This window comes from Crocodylus siamensis, chromosome 1 (genome assembly GCF_052110815.1).
Source record: "Crocodylus siamensis isolate JL-2025a chromosome 1, ASM5211081v1, whole genome shotgun sequence".
Classification (NCBI taxonomy): Eukaryota; Metazoa; Chordata; order Crocodylia; family Crocodylidae; genus Crocodylus; species Crocodylus siamensis.
The window spans coordinates 264,718,420-264,745,398 of record NC_143395.1 but is presented as its reverse complement, the minus strand read 5'-3'; the positions used below and the strand labels follow the sequence as shown (position 1 = coordinate 264,745,398).

Here is a 26,979-nt window from a genome sequence, read left to right as displayed (position 1 = left end):
TTTGCCTCATCCCAAGCAGAAGTAAAATGTTTGCCAAGAAGGTAACTGCCATTTCAGAGATACCCAAAATGTGCATCTCACACCTATTCATTTAATATAGTTATTTAAATGGAGAAAGAAAGAAAGGAAAACGAAAAGATAGCTCCCATGGGAGAAACAAAACAAAACAAAACATTGGAAATAAATTGGAAGTAAAAGGAGTCATTGTCTAAAAAAAAGTCTTAAAACTTAATATTCATGGTGGTGGACAAACATCGGTAAAATAAGAACTGGCGTGAACCCACGCCCACCCCCTCGAATTAAACTAAAGCAGAACATTTTTTCTTCTCATTTTTATGTATCTCTTTAGCTCTTGTTTTCAACAGTAACCCAGCTGAACTGGAGGAAATACCACAAGAAAAGCTGTTTCCATGGTATTTCAGGCCTGACCAGCAACAGTATGAGGAATTTCATGTGATTTCCACACCAAAGAAGCTGGATAGTATGAATATCGTTCTGATAAGCTCCAAACTGTGCAGAAAACCAATGCATCACTAAAAGGAATTTGCATTTCAGAAACATATTCATTATTTGTCCTAAATGTTGTAAACCATTCATTTGAGGAATGGAAATATTAAGGAGGTAACACTTAGTATTATGTTCTATCTAAATGGCCAGAAAACACTTGTTTGACTTCTGCCCTCAGTTAACTGTAATTTATGCACTGGGTTTTTTTTTTAAATTTTTTTTATGCATACAGTTTTATTTTACAATATTTATAAAAATGCCACACATTATTATATTCTAAAGAAAAGTGATGGCTATCTCTATTTTTGCACCGCAAACTGCATTCTTATATACGTTTCTATACAAGTGTAAAATATTTATGAATTTCTGTTTTAAGTGGAAAAATTTTCATTTTTGATGATGTCAATGTCTCCTAATTGATATTAACAGCGACCATTAAAATCAGGCACAAACCAACAAGTTGAACTCTGAAAGGTGGCCCATGCTGGCACATGGAAAAACCCACTATGTCACAGCTGTGCCCCTGTTAATAAAGCCCAAATATATAACCACACACACACAGAAAACAATAACAAAAATCCCGCAAAACAAAAAAAAGAGCCAACAGGCATGTATGAAGTTACAGTGGGCAAGGCAAGAAATTTGTATTTTCAAAATGACATCGTAACAGTTACCATGAGTACCAAGTATTGAAAACATTGCCAAAAGAATGTATGGTAAGATAGTTTGGCAAATGATTTAGACTGGCCTTTAACCAGCCAAAAATCAACTTAATAGTATCTTGGCTTATTTTTTCTCTTTGTCTTTGCAATATAGATATAGGCAGTATAAAGGCTTGGGACTACTTTCTGTTTTTCAGATGTCTGGGTCCAAATTTTCTAGGTAAAGAATCTGCAAAAGGCACCTGCATTGCATATTTATGAATTAGCCCACTACGTATCCCAGACTCCATACATTTATTGATATTTAAATTAAAGATTCTAATTTTCCTTCTATGTTGCTCTAAATAAAACCTGATCTTGATTCCAGGATGGCCTGTAATGTGTCTCACTTTCACTAAGCTTTCATGTCTGTTGTACCCAGGAAATCTTTATTCTTAACAATTCATTTAATTGCAAAAACAAATCTTTCTTACCTAAAGACTGGTAGAGCTCAGTCATTTTGGGATGATCCCAGCAGGTGGTTTGTGTCTCGTGGCTAAAAGATAAAACATGAAGTCTTTCAGAATAAAATATGTACAAATGGCTCTTCACTTAAAACAGACATTTTTTTTCAGTTGAAATCTTTCTTTAAACAGATTTTCATATTTAGTAGGTGTAAAATTCAATTATTATTTATTCACAGAGCAGGGTATATGAAAGCATGCTGGAGATAATGGTAGGATTATGTGAAATATGTTTAAACTTAAAAGGGATTTCTCTTTTTCCTAGCCAGTCACCAGAATTCATGTTTTCATGATAGACAAAATTGCCTGGAAAAATAAATGTCCACGTTCCATATTGTGTAATGAGTGGTCCAGCTTCCATATCTCTCTCTGTCCAAGAATACAGCCTACCATATGTCTCCATTGGGCATTAAAACAAGAATTGTGACCAATGCTTGATAGCTTATAATGCTTGACTGCTCATAATGCTAACTGTGGGACTGGTACATTATATTTAGGGATGGGCTCAAATTGCAAAATTTAGATCCAAAAACTAAGTTAATACACATAGGCTGTAGTTATTCAGATGTTCATTTTGGAGCCAATTTCTAATGATAGTAAGTTATTTTTTAAAAATGTTCAATAGCATACCTCACATCACTCCCTAAAATTAGTGTTGCTCACTGTATCACAAATATTTTTTAAAAGTTCAGTCAGGGTTTTTTTGGATGTTTTGGTAAATGTATACAGCAGAAGTTCTCTTAATTTTGTTAATCTCTGGCCTGGGTGACAAATGCAGTCTATGGAGCTATAGCGCCTGACCCACAGGGCTCCCCATGGGCTGGGAAATTTGGCGGTAGGGAAGGAGATGCAATTAATACCACAATCCTACCCCTGTGGCCAAATACCCAAGCCCTGCTGCATGTTGGGATTGGGCTACCCTCCCTTCCCCCTTGTACAGTCAGATTGGGGCCAGGTCAAACCCCTTCCCCGTGAGGAGGCTAGATCACGCTCCCTCCCTTGCTCCCCAGAAGCTGGGCTGGGCCATGCCAAGCCCCCTTCCCCTGTGCAGCTGAATAGGGGTCAGGCTGTCACTGCCCCTGCACAGCTCATGCCCATTTGACCTGCTGGGCAAAAAGGTTGAGCAACACTGGTATAGGGATTCTGACTAGCTATTGACATTTATGAATTTTTTTTACCTGTTCTCTATTCCAAATGTTCCGTACCTCATGAGGTATATGGGATGAAATCTATAATACGTAATAGTTGTCATCATATGTCCCACTTAAAAGGGCCATACAAAACATTCGCATTACAGGCAGTCCTCAACTTACAACGTTTTGAGTTAAGTTTCGCACATATAACGTTTATAAATTGACACCCTGTTTCAACTTTCGCACGTCAGTTTCAACTTTACAATGCTTGATCCCGTGTGACATCGCTGTGTCGCTCATCTCCCTGGAGAGCATCTGTCCAAACTTCCTTGGACACTTTATATTACTCATCTATAATTGATCAAGTACAAAATTCTGGGGTATTTTTGGTGAAAATAGGGTATCGGGCCTTGGTTCAGGAACCAATCCCCCATTTATAACATTGTTTCTTATGAGAAAATCAGTTGCAAGTTGCAACGTTTTGATTTAAGATGCAATTTTCAGGAACCAATTGTGTCATAAGTCTGAGGACTGTCTGTACATTCTGCTGAACTGTGCCCAGTTTATATTGCCTCTTAGGACAACACGCTGTATCTCACACACTGATGCTGCTGCTCCTGCTACCACTGTCTTTTGGGACTCGTGAGTCCTTTCTCTGGCCCTAGCAGCTCCAGCTAAATTTGAATAAGCCATGCTTTTGGGCATGCTCACAAAACCCGAACAGGAATTTTGAAAATTGGCAATACAATAACAATGCTCAATGGACAATTTCTGAAGCTAACAGCCAAAAAAGCAAGGCATCACGTGAGAAAACCTACAATGTTAGGGGGATGTAGCAATATATGTATCCAGAGGCTATATATTTAATGATTTGTAACTAGAGGATATTAAATGTATGGACATATAAATTGCCATCAGAGAACTCTGATATTGAAAAGTCATTTTGTCTCTTCTCCAACCAGTAGATAGCTATAAAAATGTACAAGGAAAAGCACAACGCTTGAAGAGCCAAATTGCGGCTAGCCTTTGCAGGATCTGAAACAAAGATAACTGATATCAGTGGACTGACTCTTATCAACTTCCAGAGACTGCACATCAAGGCCTGGAGAGCACGCTGAATCCTCTTGTATCCCACTCCGTGCTTTGGAAAACCTCGATAAGACTATGTTCCAGAGTATGATGCCTTATTGAATTTGCCCTTTGCATCTTTTAGAGGAACGGTATAAGACAAGGCAAAAATGGTAATGGGGCTCCTTTAAAACAGTGCAGTGGCATACTTCCTATCTGATTTAGCTCTCTGCTTAAAAGAGAGGATGCTTGTTTGACAAGCGAACATTTTAGTGGCTGAACTTTACTTTCCGCTTGTTTCTTGGTAATGATTTCCAGGTTAGGCTATGAAGTCACAGCAAAGAACAAGACTGAGAGATCACAGGCAATATCTACAGAAAAAAATGCAAGGATACAATGCATACTAGTTGGAAGTGAAGTTTTAAACAAACTATTCCTGAGTGATCTCAGTATCTCTTCCTCTTTATAACAATAGAGGTCAGAGATAGTGAAAGAGGGAGAAAAAAATGGGAATGCTACAAAGGTCTTGCTTTCTGCTAGGGTGGAAATGAACAGTGCAATAGGAGGCGCTTTGAAGCACAGAAGATGAATTGAGATTGATTGGGTGCCTTTTTAAAGCAGAAAATAGGTAACCTACAATGAAGGAGTTGATGAAATCCTGTGGATCTGACTCAGATCTGTCCGATTTCCTGGACTCCCTACAACGGGTAATAAAGGTAGGAGAAATGCAGAGAGAATAAAACAGAATCTGTGATGCTGGATACAGTTAAACTGCATTTACAAGGGGAAAAAAGGATAAAACTGGAAATATATTTTATGGAATCAATATGTTAATTGCATCCGTTTGGCTATAAAAAGCCTCTATTTGAAGGTGAATAGTTTTGAAGGGGAATCTTCATTGGGAAAGAACTTTATTGTGGGAACTTCAGGACTTTAACAACTCCATAAAATAATCCTTAACCTTCAAGTTCACAGTTAAAAATCAAATTAAGTTAAGTGTCCATAAACTGTAACCCCACAGGCTAGGTGTGGACATTCAAAGAGCCTGAGGCAGACTCTATCTAACTTAGGCAGTTTTCTATAAGCACGTAGTTTAAAGCAGTGGTGAACAAAACATACATTCACCCTTTGATGGGGTGCGGACAAGTCTTAGACTAGGTTCTGCCATCTTTAAACCAGTCTGTATGTGCTTAACTTCTGTTCTGTTAGGGGTATAGACCAGTTTCCAATCACTTACACTGGTAAAAGTGTAATGTCTGTACCTGGCCATGATGGCTTTTCAATATTAACAGTGTACACAAAATGAATGGGATACTCTTGGCCTGTTTCCCTACAGTTTAACACAGCTTGGTAACCTTCTCAACATGTTAACAACACAAAAGTTAAGATTCATAAAGAGATATCTTCAGTAAACCAGGGCTGAGATATTGGTGGGTAGTGTGAGGAATCTGCTCTACTGTTGGTTGTCCTTGAAACTACAATTCTCTCCTGTTCTATCAGTGGAGGATATTCCTCCATGTCTCTCCATTATCTAAAATGCCACCTGACGTGTACGTTCAGAGTGTCTGAATAAAGAGTGTGCCACTGGTTAGCATGTCAAATCAAATAAAATAATAGGAGTAAATTCACTCATGGATTTAAACCTGGGATACATTTCTCTCTGAAAATAAATCCCTAATTTTCCATGTGAAATGAGTTTGGTAGTCTCTGACCATTCTGCTAATAAAACAATATTTTATTCTCCGTGGCTGTCAACCCGGCAGCTTTCAAAAGAACCTATTTCACATATTTTTTTTAAATCCATTTTATATCTAAGGAAAGTGTTGCAAACAATTATTGAACAAGCATCCTGAAATCATACACTTTTATTGGCCAGAAAGACAAAGAAATCATTCTTAGCTATAAAAAGCTGTGGCATGCCTTCAAAACCTAAATACTGCAAATATTACATATGTGTTCACCTTTTTATTGATTTATATTACAGCCTGACCCTGTAAGGTGCTGAGTACCCATACAGTTCAGCACAAGAAGATTAAAAGCTGAAAACTGTGCAATCACATTTTTACTAATCTCCCTACATTCAATTTTACTAAGAAGGTCTTGAAAGTCAAATTTGCCTTACTTTTATAAATCCAGGGAAACATTAAATTCTTATTGATTTTATGTATTTTGGATACAAGCATCCCCAGGCTATTGAACTGCATGATCCTCTTTAGTGTGTTTAAATGCTATTCCTATAACTACTGAGAGATTCAGCCTTTACTAAAAACTGATTTCCTCAGTTTATTCAGAAGTTAATCACTCAAAGCAGGAATCTAAAGAACAAATAACCCCCCCCCCCCACCATTTGCCCTGTCAAGGACCTCACTCTGACTTGAAAGAAACACACTTTTCTTTAGGGGATGAATGTCAAGTTAGTATCCATGGTAGCTCATTTCTTCGCCTTTACCTAAGCCATGATTACTCACTGGGCTAACTGGTTTGTATCAGGTTTATATGATCAATGGCAGTTCAGCAGCAACTACAAAACTCATGCCCTGGAAGACTGCAAGGACTGGACTCTGCAACCAGCAGTATCCTCCTTGTTTGGGCAAAAAAGTGAGTGTTTGAAAGAATCCCTGAACTTCAGTTGCTGAGAGCTCTGGAAAGGTTCAGTGCCTTTAAGGAGTAAAGGCAGATTTTGCTCGTACTTTATATGCGGAACACAAGAAGGCTGCAGCTCTTTCACTCCAGCTAGAAAAGTGTTGCCTCTTCCTCAACATTTTCAGTGTAGAAAGTTATCAACAATTCTGCACACAAGTGCAGCTCAAGGAAAGGTTAGAGTCCATTGAGACTGTTCTCCATAAGCCTCTTTGCCATTTTCAAAGGCCATTTAATTGTGAGCTTGGGGGTTGGGCTGATGGGGGAGGGTTTGTGCGTACGTGGGCTTATTGTGAACACCATCTGAAGTGAAACACTAGCTCAGCGATTCTGTGCAGGCTCAACCATGCTTCAGAACATAGAAGCACCTTTAATAGATCTGCAACAAAATGTTTGCCAGAGTTTCTAACTCTGATGAACAAGTCCCTCTAAAGCTTATAGGTCAGAGAGATATGAAGAGTGTGGCATAAGCCCTCTGAACAGCAATGCTTGAAGGAAGCCAAGGGGAATAGAGTATGTGCAGGACCAAAAGGAGTGCTACAAGGTGCTTTTCTAAAGATCTGACAGTAGAAAGGAGACAGGGAAGAAGAGGAACATGGGACATATAAATCATTGGAAATTTCACAGGGAAAGAAAACTGTGCCCAAAAGCACAACTAATCCTTTAGATTTTGCATGCCCATAAAAGAGCACCTTTGAAGTTGTCTACTCATTTATATCAGCTTATGTAATTGCTAAGGTTTTGAAGAACTTTTTACAAAACAAAATTACACGACAGCTAGACTCACAAGACTTTTATTTCTCAGTACCACCCCTCCCTAGCTTACCAAAAAGGAAAGGAACAGTCAGGCCTGAAATGGGGATGCCTATATTCCCTGGTGACTGGCACAATAATACCTTGTTACTTCAGCAGGATAAAAGCATCAGATTTTTTTTTTACGTTGTCTGTTGGCCAATGAATTTAGTAGTCTAAACTCAGTCCTCAGAGATGACGATTATATCTGATTAAGCAGAATTTCTAAATAGGAGAAGAATAACAATGGGACAGCAGAAATTTTGCTGTTTAGTATTTAGGTGCATTGATATACGGGACATTTTACAAAAAAACCCCAAAACCAGAAAAGCAATCCCTCTTGGCTATATACTGACATTCTATAGCAAATACAGCTTGCATTAACTTTCAACAACACTGATAGTAAGAGCGATAGGAAAACAATCTTTATTAGAACATTCCTGCATACTTAATACCATACCTTTCATACCGTTTAATTTGTTGTTGATTTTGTTCATTCTGCCACTTGTACATTTCTCAGATTTAGTCTTCCGCATTTATTTGTTGCTAAGCTTCACAGCTGAGAATCTGAGCATGCAACTGCGCAACACTCTAAACTATTACATTCCTTATAATTTGTGACTACATTAGAGCAAATTCCACAGCCCTTCCCCCTCCCACCATTGCCTTTACTTGAAAATGCAGTGTGAACCAGATGTGTGTGTGTTTAGAATAACAAATTGGGTCAGGTGGTAATAAAAAAAACCCAGCAACACATACTTACTTGCCAATAATTAGAAATTAAAGTATTCCTTTACAGTGCACTGCACTGACCCAATTTCAAACAGTACAATTTACATTGCCTTTCACCTTTTTTGCTTTCAAGCAGAGCACAAGGTTATTACAGCACCCTTACAGCTGCTGTCATAAGGCCAAAATAAACATGTCAGGGTTGTTTTTTCTTAATTTTGTTAATCTATCATAAATGCAACTTTTAACAAATTCTTCTTTATTTGAAAGATGGTACACTATTGCCCAATTAAAATAAGACTCCCGTCTTATTTTACTATAATTTATTGCTGGACATATTTTGAAGAGTTGCCCTTTTATACTTCCTGTGAAGAACGCTAATCACTGAAAAAATAAAAAGTGATGTAAAAAAGGCAGCATTCTCTGGTGACTCAAGAAGGATTACTATTTGTCTTCAACTATAAATCTGGAGTCCATTGATCTACGTACAAAGATGTTTGCTTTAATCCTGGGATCAGTGTCTTTTTTTGAGAAAACTTGGATTTTTCGTGCTTTATTGGCTTCTGCAGCATTGTCAGAACACTGAGGAAAGGCATAAATACATTTTAAAAGTTTCTGTTAATATTGGAAACATAGGCAAATGTCAGCGGGTAAGTACTGTATAGTGTTTGCTTCTTTTGGACATTCAGCATTTTATACTGTGCTCTATGTCATGGGCAAAGACTACTACTCAGTTGTTAAAGCTTAGTGAGCCAACCCCTCCAGCTGTTACTTGTCCACTGATCTATTTGCCTTCCAAAGCTTATCCCCTCCACTTCTGCCAAAGCAATTTCACTGCAGGGTCTTGTGGAATCCTGGATCAAACACTGATGTCTGCAACCAATTCCTCAGTGATAAGAGGTCAAGGACCTTTCATATAACTATGCTTCTTGTTTCCTGTTTCAGTTCTCAATAGATATGTGCCCCCAAACCTGTTCTCTAACTTACATTTGAGAGGAGAGCTATAACACTAAGTCCCAGAAAAAGGGATATTTTACTGTAATACACTTTAAAAGACAGCATCATATACCACACCATGCAGGGAGCATATAGCGATATGCAAAATTTGTATATGGTATAGACTTGGGTCAAAATGACACCTTCTGCTTATAAGCATTGAAACAGTTCCAAATTGCAAACCAACCACAAAACTAGCCCCCCCCTCAAGCGTTCACATGTTTTAAAGGATTTTATTGAAGTTCATTCATAAACAGTGTTATAAAATGTACTGCATATGGACAGTGTACCTGAGCTAAAAGAAGGCTATGCAGATATCATACAGTAATTCACTTAGCTACAAAACTTTAATAAGAAAAAAAAAACCCGAACAAACTCTCATTCCTTCTTGGCCTCTCCTAGAATGTCTGATCGTATCTCTGGCACATCCCTCAACTTCTTGACTTGGCTTTATGGTTTAATTGTTGCGTGGGATTTTTAAATACATTTAATTCACAGCTGCATCTCCTGCATGTTCCAACGAGGCAAATTCACAGCATGAGGCCACATAAAAGAGAAATGGCACTGAATTAAATGTCAGTTCAAATTCCCAGAAGAAATCAGGCAGAAAGTTGACCTTTTAGCATACTGAATGAAAAGTACAGCTAGCTGCCTTCTGCAGCCTTGAAACAAGGTATTTGACAACACGGCTCCTCTTCCCTACACACATCCATGCATCATGATGAAAGTGAAAATCCGAAGAGCTCAGCTATACCTCTCCAACATCTTTTAAATATTAGAAATGATGTGGGGGGGGAGGACTCCTTTGCTACTGGCACAGCTAGGAACAAAATACAATTATTGCTCATACCCACTACAGATCCCTGAACTCCCCAGCCAGTGAAAGTCCACTGGGGGGGGGAGGGTACGTGGGGGGTACCTAATCCTGGCAGGCTGCACAGCGATAAGCACCTGCAGCAGCAACCAGGGAAAAGAGCTGGTGGCAAGGCGAGGCTGGCAGGGGATAGATCCCAGTGCCAGAAGCCTTCAGAAGTTTGCCTCACCTTGAAGTACCTTGGCTCCCCAGCACCCAGCTGGGGGCACAAGTGCAGAGAAAAGGCAGAGCTGCGTTGCACTCACCCTTTGAGTTGCTCCCTCATTGCTGCGACTGCTCAGCAATGCAAAGAAAGAGAGGGAGGGAGGCGATTCCTAGACTCAGGCAAACCAGAGCAGCACAGAAGCGGTGAATAGCACTGCGGTGAAACCAGCATTACCGGGCTAAGGGCATCAGGGGGAGGGAAGGCTGCAGGCTAGACAGGGTGGAGCTTTCAGCCTCTGCTCCTCCCTCCACCTATTGAACCTGATCACTAAAGAACTCCAAGGAATGGATCAGTTTGGGATGAAAGAGGGGAAGGAGATGATTTAAGGTAGAACTCGGAAATGTCTGACAAGTGTCACAAGGAGCCAGATCCCCCAGCTCAAAGCAGAGAACACAGGACAAAGACTGGCATCTATTTAACCCTTAAGCCTTTCCATGCTGGATCATGGGACTGAGGAGGAGTGTAAAATCTCCCAGCCTCAACTTTACAGGCAGCTGTGAATTGACACAGGAAGGAGAGAGGGGAAGAGGGGGAATGTTCAGAGAATTTTAATTGCATGCCCCTCACCCTAAAATAGATGGTTGTGGCTGATTTCTAACTAGACCTGCCAAACTTTTGTTTCGGGGGCGGGGGCTGAAAAAGTTCACGAGACTGAGGCACTTCATGGATCTGCCTAAAGAAATAATATAATAATAACAATATTAATAATAATAAAATGAGAGGGGTTTTGTTGGTATTAAGTAAGAAAGGAGCCCTGCACTGGAAACACCTGCAGGACTTTTTAAATATAGTAATATCACAACTTGCGGGTTTGAAAAAAGATAACTGAAAGGGTTTTGCAGAGACCCATATTTTTAGAGGTGTCAAAAGACACAGAGGGGTTCCTAAATACTTTTAAAATTTTGCCTCTGTCTCTTGAACTTCTTGAGTCTCTTTTCCCTAAGTACAAAAGTCAGAAGTCAGCCATAACCATCTTTTTTTTAGGGAGCCAACACCACAGAAAGGGGTTAATCTACTTCAGCCCACAGGCAACTTAATCTACTATAGGTGAAATAATCCATTTTGGTTTGGTTTGGTTTCTTGCTATCCGCTCCGTTTTTTTTTCATCTTTTCTTGTTTTTGCAAATGAGGTGACTCTTTCAAGGTAGTGGTATACTGTTAATAAGATCCTCAGCTATGCAAGCTTTGGACATTCAATCTTTTACTAGGTAAAGGATCAAGTATTTTATCACAGATCTGTAGTCATGTTATAAAGTATGAAGAACAGTAAACACACTAAAATGTAAGTAGTACTTTAGCACTGATCTACAAGTATTGTCAAGTGGATAAATCAGCTTCAAAGACTATAAGAAAGCAGAAGAGACCAAGTACTTAGGAAATCATTTCTGCAGCTTAGTTGGATATCCTAGCTTACATCCAGAAATTTCCTCTGAATGTAACCAAGTGTGTCCGTTTTTACATACACCATCCCTATGTGACAGTGGCCTGCCCCTATGCCACGCGTTTACTAAGGGATTCTTTTAAAAACTGGACTTCCGACATTTGAAAGAACATGTTTTCAACACAGGTTTTCACATTTTGTAGGTGCAAACCCTATCATTTAAAGTTGAAACTACCTTATTTTAGGTGCAGTTAGGATGTTAAGCCTTTAAAGCACTGGCAGTATACCAGTAATCATGTTTTTTTCCCCTCTCTATAGTTTTTTCACACCAGAAGGGTGTGCTGTGGGTATCTAGTCTGACCTCCTGCATTATGTGGTCCAGAGGACTTCCCTGTATTAATTCACACCTCAAGTCTAACAGCAGTGCCTGAAGCAGATCCATTTCTAAACAAACGTTTTTCTCCCTTTTTTGTCCTTAAAGCTTTTTAAAGCATGTCTCCTCTCATACTACCTTTACACCTCTTTAACATCACTACAATGGAGTTAGCTATTCTTTATTTACCATGGTGCTGAGCAGAGAATTGAACCTGGGGTCCCTTCATTAAAATAATTGGTTTTCTTGACCTTCAAGACTGCTCTTTCTTGGTTGTTCTGCCCAGAGAGGTGCCTTTTAAATCAGTTAGAAACCCCTTTTCACATGAAAAGAAAGGAAAAATTTCTAGTGGCAAGGAGAATTCATCTTGCTCATAATTCTCTCTTACACACCTTGCTTTTTACTTCAGCAAAGATGCACAGATCTACCTGAATATGGAATTTGGGGTTTCCAATGCATAGTGTTATCACTAACTGTCTTTTCCTTAAAGCCTTAGCTCTTACAAATAAGGTTTCTAGCTTCATGGAAAAAATGCTCAAAACTATGATTGTTATATCTCAAAAAGCAGAGGCAAATGAAAAGAACAAAAACTTATTATTTTTAAAACTCTTGTGATATTTAAGGCAATATCAAGATTTTTTTTTTTTTTTACATACAGGGTTTTTGAATACTAACATTGCCAATGGAAAGGAGAGTTTAATTATATATGCACACAGATTAATAGTGGCACATGTTCTGATCCAAAGCATACTGATGCCAATTTAGTGTCTTTTCATTTACTTCAGTGGATTTTGGATTAGGTCAGAAGACATATTAGACATATTGTATCTGAGATGAATGATGTGGCGTAAGGTTGCAAATGATACTAAACTAAGCATATATAAAACAATTCCACCTTTTCCTGTCTATGCAGATTTTAAGAAGAGATCCCTTTCTCTGCCACATTCTGCAGCATATTATAAACACCGTATCTTTAAAAATGTTTAGCATCTTCATTCGGATGAACTTCACAGTTCATTAAAATCACAGAGCGGCTGCCTGTTTAATTCAAAAGAATTCAGTGTAGCTTTTGCCTGAAGCCTACAGCTTCACATAAAAAGTGAGCAATGCTTTCCTTCGTGAAGAAGTAGCTGGCACAGATAGCTACGGTGCGTATTCTTTCAGGTTTACAATTTCTTCACTTGTCTGGTCCACCTTAACAGCAGTGTGATGCTGCCATCTATCACGTTTTGTCTTTTTTTCCCATACAATAGTGCCAAGTAATAGGAATTAAAAAACTAGTCTGAAATTCTGACACTTTGCATAATCTTCTTTCTTCTTCAGTTACAAATAAAGCATTGTATTCAATTAGATTCACAGCAGGTGAAAACCCCAATTAGTGAATCCATTCTCTGGGGGTTTTTTTCTACCTTACACCCACGCACAGCATTAAAGAGGAACTCTGAGTCATTCCTCAGTTCAGAAGCAAATTAACCCTTTGATCTCCCAAAATCAAACTACTATCACCTACATTCACTGGAAAGCATAAATACTAAAAGATTAAGCTTGATTAACCTTGCAATTTTATTCCAGGAAAAAAAAATTGATATGGTTGATTGTTTTCTAGAAATTTATAACAGGTTTAAGCTATTCTGATACACCTCCAAATTATAGTTCTATTTCTCACTGAAACTACACACCACCACCAATTCCCTAACATGACAGATGTCCTGCCCACTGCACAGAGACACTTTTATTAAAAAGCTGTGTTTATTTTGTAGTTTATACAATTACGATCGTTGGCAATTTTAAATATGCATTTTACACTACATTTTAAACCCATTCATTTGTTGAATTTTAAAGGAATTTTTCTTCTAGTACTAGATTATGGGATAGGGACAACTCTATTTTCTCAAAATGATTTGTTTCAGCAGCCCACAATCAGTCACAATATCTGTTTAAGAATTACACTGCAGCTACACAGGACTTGAAAAGTGATTATGTTAGGAACACAGGAATTACCATATTGGATCCCATGGTCTACACTGCATCCTTTCTCCAGCATTTAGTGACATGAGATGCTTCACAGGGAGGTAAAGCCTAGTACTAGACATACATGGGAGAATTCACCTCCAGTGAGGACTCATCTTAAATCCTTATAGTTTGAGACTGATTTAATGACTGACTACTGAAAGTGCTTTTGGGTGATGGAGCTGTCTGGTTGAAAGGGATCCAGTTTTTAGAGTTTTACTGGTCTGCTCCTTCAACAGGCTTGCTTTTATTTAAATGTTTCTTTTCAGGGGTTTTAACTTCCCTTGTGGTGACAAAAATGACAAATTTTTTTTGGAAATAATATTAATATTTTGAATAGTTTGCTCTGAGACGGTGCTTTTCATCTGGCAATCTGGCCTTTACAAAGGATGCTACTATCAATCATCATCAAGGCTTCACAGCTGAGGAAACAAAGCACAAGGGTTCATGTGACTTGTGTAAGGTCACAATATAGGAAAGGGAAGACATGATGTTTTCTTATTCACCAAGGAAGTCTTGTTTGCATAGTTCTGTGAAGTGTGTAGTCTTATTGGCAAGTGTAGTTCTTTCATTCCTGAGTTAACCAGGTAATGGATTAGCAAGGACCCAGGTGGTGGATTAGTAAGGACCTGCCTCACTTAAGAAAGAACACATTGTGGTACCCCCTGTCAGACTAGTTAATCTATTATGCTGTTTGCTCTTATTTTCTTTTAGTAAAAATAAATACTACACTTTGGATGGAATCCTGGATCATCTGCCAGAGATGTGCTCCAGAGATTGACACCTCCAGGACTTGCCTCTTCTTATTTCCCTCCATTCTTCCCCTGTGGCTTTCTCTGGCATCAGATGGCCCAATCTAGAGGACCTTTTTACATGATACATGATGATACATTTTGTTTGCAAGGAGTTCAATAAAATATTTTTAAATGCCAAAAAGGAAATAATTTTAATGTTCTGAAATATCTGCCTTCAACAATAAGCTCTTCCAAGGTACAGTCTCCCTAAAACATTCATAACTACGTGTACTTATTATCTTTTATGGGTTGTAGAGGCATCTCACCTATGCAACCAGGTGAAACCTCACGTATGTCAGTTGTGAAATGAGACTGGCAGTTGCTTCTCATCCATAATGAAAAGTATTCATATAAAAAAGCCAAAGCATAATTGTCAAGGGGCAGAGAAGGGGCCAGGCAGGGTCACTGACTGGACACTCTTGGAAGAGCTCTCTTTATGTAGTTTAAGCAGTACTCATCAGCTCTATGCCTGGCTCCATCCAGTGGAATCAGTTACCTAGTTTCACCATGTATGCAAAAAAAAACCCGTTTAAACATTTTTAATAAAGCTTATTCTACAGTAAGAGTTTATTGCATAAGCAATAAACTGATGTATGATGTGTAGAATACTGACATGTTTGGCATACAGAGGCCTGATTTACCCTCTAGATTTTTTTCATAAAACCTTTTGGTTCTGTATTAACTGCTGCTGTTGTAGCACATTAGCCCAACTCGCACTGAAATCCTAGTCACTCTCTCACACAACGTATCACAGAGCCTTAGGTACAGCTTGTGTGTGTGTCTATGTCACACTGCATTCCACATTGTTGAAAACATAGGCATGATAGGAGTCCTGTCATTTCAGATACCTGTGATGTACATATGAAGGTTGTCCTATTGCAGTTTTGGGAATACAAAATTGGAGATGGAGAAAATTTTATTTTAGTTCAAGTGACAATTCAGACAAGCCATAGTAGTAGAGTGGTTGTTCACTCCCCTGCCAGGTCAGAGACCTAAAACAAGAGATAAACCAGGATTGTAGTTCTTAGGACTAATTAAGATCATATACATCATGTGCACGACAAATGCTCCCAGCACATAGCCATGTAAGTATCAAAAACTCTGCTACCTCTTTCCAGGCCAGACTACAAATGTTTAAGAAAATAGTTTAAGACCATGGAACAAGTCCTACTCTTTTAGGACAAAAATGACAGAGGCAACAGTAGGCACAAAAATAGGGTGGTCAAAGAAATAAATTGATGGTAAAACACTGCATCAAATAAGATTGTTTAAAAAAACCCCAACCTTGAATAAAGCTCATCCTGTACTTTTGGAAAGAAAAAAAAGAAAAAGTCAAAGAAAATAAACCCCAAGCCCAACAACAACAAAACTGTAGTCGGCAAAATTACATGCTAATCTTTGCAATCTAAAATAAGAATTGGAAAATAATAATTATACCAAAGAAAATTCTTGGTTTGAGGAATCTGTATTAGCAAAATGAATGGTTATCCTTTTAATGACTTGGGTTGAGAATTAAACAAGGCTTAATAAGGATAAATTAAACAACAACAACAAACAACACTATACTTTCTCTGCATGCCCAGTTAGAAATAAATGACGGTGTTTCCTGCAGAGAAATTAAATGGAGCAGCATTTTTTCCTGCTAACTCTCTACTTTCACCCCACAATCTCTCCTCTCTTTTGCACAGTTATTTTTCTCGTATGCAAAATGTGACTTCCCAAATCATTAACCTCCCTACTGTCCCCTATCAGCATGCTGATCTCTTCCAAAGCAAGGAACTCTACATCTGGTGTGCCTCCTTCATTCAGCGCCCAGGGAATTTGACGCTGGCTACTGATCATCATGCAAGCTTGGGAATGCATGCCACTAACAAGCAGCCCTCTGTTCAAAGACCTTCCATAGAACTTGAGGGAGAGGTACTTGTACTTGTCTTGCATCTTACTTACTTCTTTTCCTTTGCATCAATAAATATGTATTTGTATATGTATTTGCTGGTAGTGTACATTTTTCTGACTAAAAATCAGGCAAACTACATTTTTGGGGTCTGTTATTGAGAAAAAGTTTTCAAAAAGGTCTCATATAAAGATTATATTGAAGAGAAAATATTCTATTTGGATCAAGGCCAGTCGGAACAAGCTGGCACACTTCCTGCTGAAACCTACAGGCACCAAGGCTGCACCTAAGTATCAAAGAAGAGGACAGTTGCAATCTGCCCATCTCATGATAATTATATGCAGGCAAGCTGCCAACAAGAGAGTTGGCTGGGCAAATTTTGTGTACCTTTGAATTAATGAACAAATTGTTGTGAACTTTGTTCAATGGATGCTAATTTGTGTATCTTTATAACCTTTGTTGCCTTAAAATATAGTTTGACCCTGACACATGGCATTATAAGGGTAAAGGATTTTTTGGGGGGTGATTGATTTCACTGGATCAGCTGCACAGCGAAGGTACATATTTATTGCCTTTCAGCAGCTACCATATTGAACCTGCTCAATTTACAGTTAATTCTAACTAGAAACCCTGACAAGTCACACACACACACTCACTCACTCAAAGTGGCAGCAAATTGGTATCACGTGTATGGTTAGCAAAGTTACGTTACAGGAAAAATCTGAGATCTGTCCCTAACTCTCTTACTCAGTAACCCCCTCATATAAGTAAGTCCAAGTTTACGTCTCAAGCTGGGTAACATTTTTAGAGTATATTCGCTGAGCAATATTGCTTCACGCTACATAAAACAATTCATGATTTCAGATTAAATGTGGCAAATAGTTTCAGCCAAAAAAGGAGGGAAATTCTAAAGAGTGAAAACATTTAGTTTGGGAATTTTTAATTAAATGCTTTAATTTTTTTTTAAGGAACAATATATGGAGATCGATTAAGGTGAATTTAATTTTTATTACTTTTATTTTTTTTAATTATTTTTTATTAATTATTCACAAAGATCTCCTCATACCAATCAAAGACTGGGAGTGACCATTCTCTTTCTTGCTCACAAGCCAGACGGGGAATTTGAAATTTTATATACACTGATGGGTTCAAAATAGAAAACAATATTTACTTATATTTGGTAGATGAACACACTTTGCTAACTGGACTCCATAGGGTAAATTATTACCTAAGCAGATATGCCCCGTCGCAGTCTATATTTATGTTAATATAACTGAAACATTCAGAAAAGATACCAAAAAATACTTCAGCCAAGTAAAAAGCATCTCCAGATTATTCCTAATAGTCAAAGATTTAAATCAGTGTTGCATCCATGTCACATTCTTGCTTTTTATACCCAGGGTGAAGGCTTTACTCACTCTACCTGCTTATACCAATTCTATTTCCTCATATTCAAACCCTCATTCAGCTCACTCCATCCACACTGTTCTCCTGACTGCCCCATTTATATTCATGGATCTACGTGATGCTCCCATCCTTGCAGCATCTGACACAATAGCTTGTAATTAATTGAGGAAATTACCCAGTAGTTGCTAAAATCCAGACATAAATGTTTAAAACTACATTTTATCGCTTATACTTCATGCTTAACTGACTTAAGTAATAAGTGCCTTAAACAGAACTGACTGGCTATATATATATATATATATATATATATACACCCCCCCCCCACAATGTTTAATAAGTTTGAAGTCAGCCATGCCTTTCACAATAGGTCTTAGTAAACTTTGTACAATTTGCAGTTACAACAATACATATTTATACACATACATTATCATTTGACCTAAAATTGCATTTTACCTTAGGGATCATAAATGAGTCCTGGAAATCTACTACACTACATCCTTCAACTTTCATTTGGTGACTTTGTGGACCTCAGAATTGGCCAAGAAGCAGGCTTTATTATTCTTTCCACATTGAATACTCCTCATGAAATTAAAGAAAAAATTGCTATCAGGGACCTCAAGAGGTCATTTAGTACAACCACCTACTCAAAGCAAAAACAGCCCTGTCTAAACTATCCCAGATAAACCATAATCTGACAGATTGCAAACTTGGATTCACAACTTGTTTTTGACCCTTTCCAGCATGTCAGCTAAACTGTGCATCAACCACACAGACCTAAACTACTAGAGATCCATATACACATCCTTTATGGGTCACTTCAACATTTCTCAATGCCCATATTTCTGTTGTCTCTCTAGCCCATATTATTGGAAATTTCAGGACAAACCTCACAGAAAAATACTTAAGTGGCTTTATCTAACTTGGTAAACACTACAGCCAAAAATTCATCACAAAGCACTTATGGCTAAGGCTCAACATAGGCCTGCATGTACCCATTATCAATCTTTATCGTCTTTCTTACCTCATGAGACACAATGCTAGATGGTTTATAAATGTTCAGAGTAATTACCTCCATGTTTATCAATCATAAGAAACTTCAGAGATCCATATTGCAGTCTTTGTAAGTTACCTACCTCAGTAAAGAAAACAAAAAAAGAAACGAAAAATTCCTGAGGTTTCCCTATTTTTATATATTTATAAAATTGTGTATGTGCATCCACACATAAAGGATCAAAGACCCCTTTCTGTTGATTTTCCACTTGGGAATACCTTGTCTTTTATACTGGCAAACTTAACCTAACAAATTCACATTGATAAACGTGGGCAGACCTAGAAATCTGAAAATGGGGGTGCAGATGGTATGGCACATTGTCACATATAACGCAACATATATTTTTCCCCCAGTTAAAGAGAAACTAGAAACTTTATTATTAGCAGTAGTAGCTTTACATTATTCAGTTAAAATCAAAGCAAAAGCATATATAACTTTTCTAGAATGTGGACTACTTTCCTAGATTATATATTATGTTTAAAAAACAAACCAGGCAAAAAATAGTCAAAAGATATGGTCTCATTAGTTCTCTATTCATTATAATTAAATATACGTCCCTTGGATTCATAAAACAAAACGTACCCTTCTTAAACATCTTGATAGGGCCTCCAACACTTTGCCATCAGTCATTTCTACACCTGAATTAATATTACCACATCCAAGTTAAGGTTTTTAACTAGACCTGAAAACAGTCTGCATGGCTGTGAACTAGGAGACAGAAATTTCCAGGAATGGCTAACAGACATCAAAATTAAAGAAAGGATAGTTTGAATAGTGGAACATCAAGATGAGCAGTTCCCAGCGCAGTCCCCACGGGTGCCATGGCACCCCCTGAGGCTTATTCAGGTGCCTGCGTGCATTTTCATGTTCAGTAAAAAGCATTATTCCAACAACAAGAACTGTCCCTTTGGCACCAACTGCTTTTTCTTTTAAATTTGAATGTGCCTTTGGGCACATAAACATTGGGAATCCCTGATCAAGATCATTAAAAAGAAAAGAGGACTAACACCTATAAAGCTAAAAGAGATGATCAGGAATCAGGTAGATTATAATGAGTTATAAAGACAATTGTCTTCAGCACTGCCTGAACAGAAATGTTACTGCCCTTGCCAGGCATTTGGTTTTAAAGTTTGGGTGGGACAGGATCCAAAACAGGAATCCACAGCACCCTTGCTGGATTTTTCTGCTGATAATATGATTTCCACTGTGCAAGAACAAAGAACCTTCTGAGCTAAGATACAAAGGTAACCATTATACACCTATCTCCTTCTTTAGATGCATTACAACAATACACAGCATGCATCCTCAATCTTAAAGGGAAATGAGTTTGAAGATATGGGGCCAGATGCTCAACTGGTTTAAATCAGCTTCAGTCTACTGAAGATAATGGTACAACTCTGATTTATATAAGATGAGGCTCTGGCTTGTGATTGCCAGTTTTGGAACCAATCCTCATTTTGCATGCAATTGCTCCCTTTTCATTTTATACCTTTGGTACCTCTTCATCAGTCCCCCTCCTTCCTTCCCAGCCCCCCCCAAACACTCCCCCAAACGTGAAAACAAAGACCTTGAATCAGCCTGCTAAATACAAATTGGATTAGGGCATGTGGTAAACAATACACAAACATGTATTATTGAAATTAACTTTTCCTCATAGACATCACATAAATTGTTAGGCCAAGAGAAAAATGTCATGTTGCTTTGCAAGAGCTTTGTTACTGCACTAGTTCTTATTTCCTTCCCCTAAAAAACAGTTAACTTTTGGCCCCTGGCAAACCATCAGTTAAAGGTGTGATGGGATCTGAACCATGATCCCAACAACTGCACTTCCTATACATACATGGCAGGAGGTGTGATCGTGGGAGCAAGGATCAGACTCTTCCAGTTGTAGGAGCACATGGGTGACTGATGAGCTCCTGTGTTTGGGAAATCCAAGCAGCTGACCAGACTCCCAGACACGGGCATACATCAAATTCTTGGGGCTGGCCACATATTCAACTTATGTTTTGACAGGGAGCAATCATGAAGTTATTACAGGTTTTTTTGTGTAGTAACTTTGCGGTTTCTTCCCTGTTTTATCATACCATTAACTGAATGAATGTGTGGCCAAGACACTATTTAAGATGTGATTAACTGGTTAATCATGTCTTAAGTGTAACGCCTGCCAGAGGCCTATGTTACAAATTAAAATCACTCTGCCAACGTTTGAAAATAAGACACCTTCTAGTTGTTCTAATTGTATTTAAAATTACTTAGAGGTAACTAATTTATGAAGGATAACAAATTATTTATAGAGATTAAATTAACTGGAAAAAAATCCTACAGTCATAGGAGTTTTGCCTGAGTAACACTGAAAGTGACTAAAGGCTTAGATTCTAAACAATTATCTGGCTTTTGCATTCTATACACATTTAACATTAACCAACAGCCTTGCAGGATTTATTATAAGTAGTTTCTCATATTATTTATTTGTGTGGCCACAGTCAAACAGGCAGTTCAGGAGTCAAAAGAAGGGAAACATATTTCTTATGTGTACAGTTCACTACCTTGATTGAAAATTATCTTCCAGCATCCAGAGCCGAGCATGTTTTAGATTCCATGCCATATTATTCAGTTTTTTTGACAAGTTGTTTAGTGAATGTTGCTTTTCAATGTATTTAACATTTATTCTAAAATGTTTAAAGGGGACTATATGCAATAAAAATGAACATTTGATGATGATGGCTCACACACTGTTGGGTCACAGACAAAGTAATTGTGTTCCATAGCCATTTCTATGTTAATGTTGTACATTTAGTATTAAAAAAATATTTCAGTAATCAGGAGAAAACAAATAAGGCCAATTGGACTAAGCCTATGACTATATTTAATACAATGATGAGCCTACATAGGGACCAAGACAACTGCTGTCCACGCCTGACAATATTCAGATTATCAGGACTTTTCATGGACTTTGTCACATAAGGAGGACATTAATAGTAGTCTCCAAGGCAAAAGAACTATTTGTAAGTGTCTTTCTTCAGCTACGTATGATCAAGTTAGAGCAACCAAATACTTCTGGTCCCTGCCTCCTGTCCCCTCTTCCAACTTATCCAAAGAAAAATTAATTTTGTTGTATAGTGGATGATCAGCAGACAAGGAGGGGACTAAAACTGTATTCTATCCATGGAACAGGTACATTACAGTAAGTGGCAGTACTTGTTTTTCCATACTGTCACAAACGCCTCTTCTGTGAGCTGGAGTAAGTAAGCAGGTAGTTTATGTCCCAGGTCTGAAAAAACACTTAGCATGCTCTTAAATCCATTTCCATTCAATAAGACACTAAAACATAGATTTAAATCATTCTGAATGACACCTCAGTTAAGTCAGTGGGATTTAAGCAGATACTTAATATGCTTTGCTGACTGGGGCCTTTATCTCCAACTGATTGCACTAAGCAATTAATGACCACTGTGATTTTTAAATATTTTTTCCTTCTTTTTTTCTTGCGAGTGGCGGACATCCATCTAGCGGGTAGCAGTGTAACAAAGGGTGGGCAACTAAGGCACCAGCCCCAGTCTATTTAGAGGCAGCCACAACTGGACTAGCACCTACGCCAAGCCACCCAGGGCACAGACCCTGGTAGTTATGCCTCCGCTAACAGGGAACTAGTGAGACAGCATTCCGCTTACATTGGCAGAGATGTTGTCCCTATAAATATTTTATCATTGTATGCTGATAGCAGCCTGTATCCTAAATAAATCAATGAAAGGCAGGAGCTAAGAGAGGCAATACTCATCCAATTGTTTTAACCCATCTGAAATCAAATTTGGATGATGACATTTCATCAGGTTTATAAACTGAAACATCCTTTGTGTGCAGTGACAATGTTCTGAATCTCTTAATGCACAATGTGTTAGATATTGAACTGAATTTTATTTCTGCACAATACTGTGGCTGTATTCCTTAGCGAGTTTAGGTCATTCTGACTTTGCCTGAATATTTCATTCTTTTACTTAAGGAATTTGATAGGTTTTTAATTTCATGGGGTTGTTTGTTCCCAAGTGGGTAGGGTAGGTACAAATTAGTTCCAAACACTAACAGCTTTAAAATTAAAGAGGCAGCTTTCATTTTTCTATACTTATCTTACACTTGCAGTCCCCACATATACATAATACAGCCTCTGTTTCTACATATTTGTTACATGAAATGTACAATTAATCTGATGCAGAATCATCTAGAGTATACATTATAAACCAATTTAGCCTTCTTTTCTGTATTGTCTCTCTCTCAAAATTTAATAAAGTGCTCTGGCCCAGCCCCATTAAGCACAGGGGGAGCTTTACTATTGTGTTCAGTGCATAAAAAAATAAACTGTCAATTTTGAGGAGATAAGAGCCTAACCAGGCACTTACTGAAGGAACACAAGAATACATCTCTGGCTACTCTTGCTTACCTTACTTACACGAGTGTTTCCAAGCCACAGTGGCAACTTGAGTCAGTAAGGGGAGCACGGCTCAGAAAGCATGGCAATCCAAGGCCAATTTTAAAGCTGTGCCTCACTTTCTGTTGCAATTCCATCCTACCTCCAGTTTTTGTTTTGAAGTTTTTCCCCATTTTTGTGATACACATTTACTTTATCACAAGATAAATAATCTTGGTTTCAAGCATTCCTCTCTCACATAATGAAACAGGGCTTAATTCTCAAACATAGTGATGCCTCAGAGTAAGACTGTTGATAGAAATGAAGCAATTTAAGGTTTGACTTCACTGCTCAACCGACTATCTTATCCCATAATAATGACCCTAATTCTTCATGTTCCCCAAAGAAAAAAAATGAAATACATGTTTAAAAATTACTATGGTCCTTACAGAAATGAAGGGAAAGGGTAGAAACTGTAGGTAAATAGCATAATAAACTCCAGCTGGTATATCATCTGTCGACCAGTAGGTGTGTTGAAATAAATAAATGATCAAAAATAATCTAATTAAAAAAAATAAATGAAAAAAGACAGGGATGAGTGTTTGGAAAAAATATATCTCAGCAAAACAAGTATTATGAAAACTGCAAAGTGATTAAAATGCAGGAACTTATTTATTATACATTAGGTAGATCAAAGCTTCTCAGTGATAACAAGGCATTGATCTGAGGTTGCCACCTGTTCACTTTCACTTGCAGATGGAATCTACTAGGTGAAAGCATGAAAAAGGTTGTCTGTGCAGACTTCACGTATGAGTAATTTATTTTAAAATACAAAACTTCTCTTTTTATGGTTCACTGATGATGTTCCCCCCATTATTCAACAGTGAAATTGCTGCTCTCTTACAAAAATTAGACTTTATATTACTGGATTCCAAAACAGAAGGTTAAAGGTTACCTCCACTTCTGAGATATCTCATATATTATGGTGATGTAGGTGAGTAGCCAGAATAATTATTTCGCTTTTGTGGGGCCTATTCAATTTGCAATAGGCACAGCAGAGCAAAACAGTATAGGTATGAGTATAGGTATGAGCATATCCATCAGCAAAAAAATCTTATGGTCGAGAAAATGGAGGAGGTTGTAGTTATATAACTGATTTTTTGTTTTATTTTGAAAAATTTTCCCAAAGGGGAAAACAAGTGAAAAAAGTATGTGCACAGGTACAAAAGTATAATTACTATTGGGATGGTCCTGTAGAAGGAAAACTGAGGAGAGGAAAAAAAGTCTCTTAAACTAGAATCTCTCAGTCTCATTCATTCTCTAACTGATGAACCCCGGGCAGTTTTAGCAACATAGACCAACATCTGGCAGTACAAGTGCAACGATGACGGGCTTTAAGTTTCTGATAATTTTAATCAGTATTTTCAGGAGATTTCTCTTTTCCTCATAGATTATACATAAATGAAGTGAGCATTGAACATGATGCTCCTTAGCTTTCTTTTTCATATACCAAAAGCAGAAGATAGAGAAAGGTTAATCTGGTTATTGAGGCTTAACTAGAGAAAGTTATAAAACTTAAGAAGTATGTGCACACTGAGGAGAGAGAACTGTTTGGAGTGATCTATGAGTATAATGGATGAATGAAATTGAATAAAAATTAATGTAGGATTAGATGGTGGTGATTGTGAAAGCTTGCCTGGACCTACACATGAAATGTAAATGACCAAATTAAAATAACAGCGCATCTTGCACAAGAATGCATGGTTGTGGCTGGGACCATGCAAAATAAAGCAGTCTCAATTGATTTCATCTCCTGTGCTAGTTGCAAATGTACCCAATGTTTTATTATGCTAAACCATTTATAAATAACTGCATATCCCTATGTGACTGTATCCTCCTTGTTGACACATCCTCCTTGATTAAGGCATATTTCTCAAAAGACGCATTTAGTGTCTGTCTGGAGTTTTGCAAATGCTGCCATGGGCCATCACCTGTGCAGACTATTGTGAATTCTGCCCCATTGTTAAAACAACTACCTAGGACAACATCCTGTGATCAGTGCCCCCAAGGTATCCCATTCAGTCAATCAAGACCCATCCCATTTGACTGAAGTTGGGATTTGGTGGCAGCTTACAAATATATCAGGGGAGAACATCAGCGGCTAGGGAACAACTATTCACCAAAGTGCCTCATGGGAAAACCAGGAGCAACTGTCATAAACTCCTAGAAGAAGGTTTCATACTGGATATAAGGAAAAACTTATTCATGGCTTGTGTGACCAGACTCTGGAATAGACTCCTAGGAGGGGTGGTGCAGGCACTTACCCTGGAGATCTTCAAAAGGAGACTGGGCACACACCTTGCTGGGGTTATTTGACCCCAGTAGTTTTTCCTGCCCAGAGCAGGGGGGCCTGGACCCAATTATCTCACACGGTCCCTTCCAGCCCTAAACTTCTTTGAATCTGTGAATTTGTAACCTCCAGACTGATCAAAAATTCTCAAAAACAAGTTTCACACCTGGACGACTCAAAACAGGATCCAAACAGTTAGCAATTGTAATGCGATGGTCCCTTCCTACTTGCTTGTTCGGACTTTAATCGATCAACGATCAAGAAGGAATGTTTTGAAGCTATAAAACTGAACAGTATAAGAATGAAACAGAGTTGCCAGCAAAGTGTGCACTCCAGGAGAGAGAGAGAAATCACTGCAACATTGTGCCTGCACCCAGCTGATTACTCCCCTCCTACAAATCCAGGTTTGGTGAAGGCTGACAAGACTGAAAACCCACTCCTGCCTGCACTGGTGAGAAACACTCTTGCAGCTAACATATACTAGGACTGTTGGGATAGTTCATTTACTGAATATTGTGAATGAGTCTTTTTCTGTCATTTAGTTTTATAGCTCATTGGTGGTATAGTTATTAAAGCCTTTCTGTCACTAATCGAACAAGGTGTCATGTCAATTCTTAACTGCAATAGGTTTGAATTCCACTTTTGACTGCAACATCGTTTACATCATAGTAGCTCAGCTCAGAAGCCAAAAGCATTTTACCTTATCTTCACGTTCAACCCCGTATTTGAAAACTGGGCTTCCCTAGTTCTTTTACTTTTTACAAATCATTACCAGTAACAATATTTTAGGAATCAGTATTTAATATCTTTAATTCCCACAAACATAGGTCCTGAGTACATGGGGGCTCAAGGGCCCTGGCCTCTGACTTGGGCATCTGGCAGGGCCCAAACCTGAGGAAAATTATGTAATATTTCTTAGGAACAATGACTGAGGCTAGGGATCCAGCTTTTCCATTCACTGTGGAAAAACAAAGATTTTCTCCTTTAATGCTCCTCCCAGCCCATGGTTTCCCCCTGCAGACTGGCAGAGTTCAAGCCTGCAAAGGGCTGCTTGGGGCTGGAGGGAGCAGGGATGATGATCGGAAGCAGGGGGTGCCACATGCACGTGTACCTATACATAGCAGTCAAGCAGTGGCACAGAACAGCTCCCACAGCTCCCCCCCCAGGTAAATATATAGGGAGGGGGCACAGGTGATTCAGCATAGGAG

At 38.3% G+C, this 26,979-nt stretch overlaps 1 protein-coding gene across 9 annotated transcripts in view; it reads right to left on the bottom strand.

The window, feature by feature from the left end:
* DMD (dystrophin) overlaps positions 1-26,979 on the bottom strand; it is a 2,140,576-nt gene that overhangs the window by 105,419 nt on the left and 2,008,178 nt on the right. For 7 of the 9 annotated variants that reach the window (XM_090061814.1, XM_090061802.1, XM_090061811.1 and 4 more), the window contains one exon: positions 1,643-1,704. In XM_090061814.1, coding sequence (XP_089917940.1) covers positions 1,643-1,704 — 62 coding nt within the window. Of the gene's footprint in view, positions 1-1,642; positions 1,705-10,149; positions 10,292-26,979 lie in introns of those variants that run through there. The other 2 variants (XM_090061815.1, XM_090061822.1) reach the window with 1 other exon arrangement.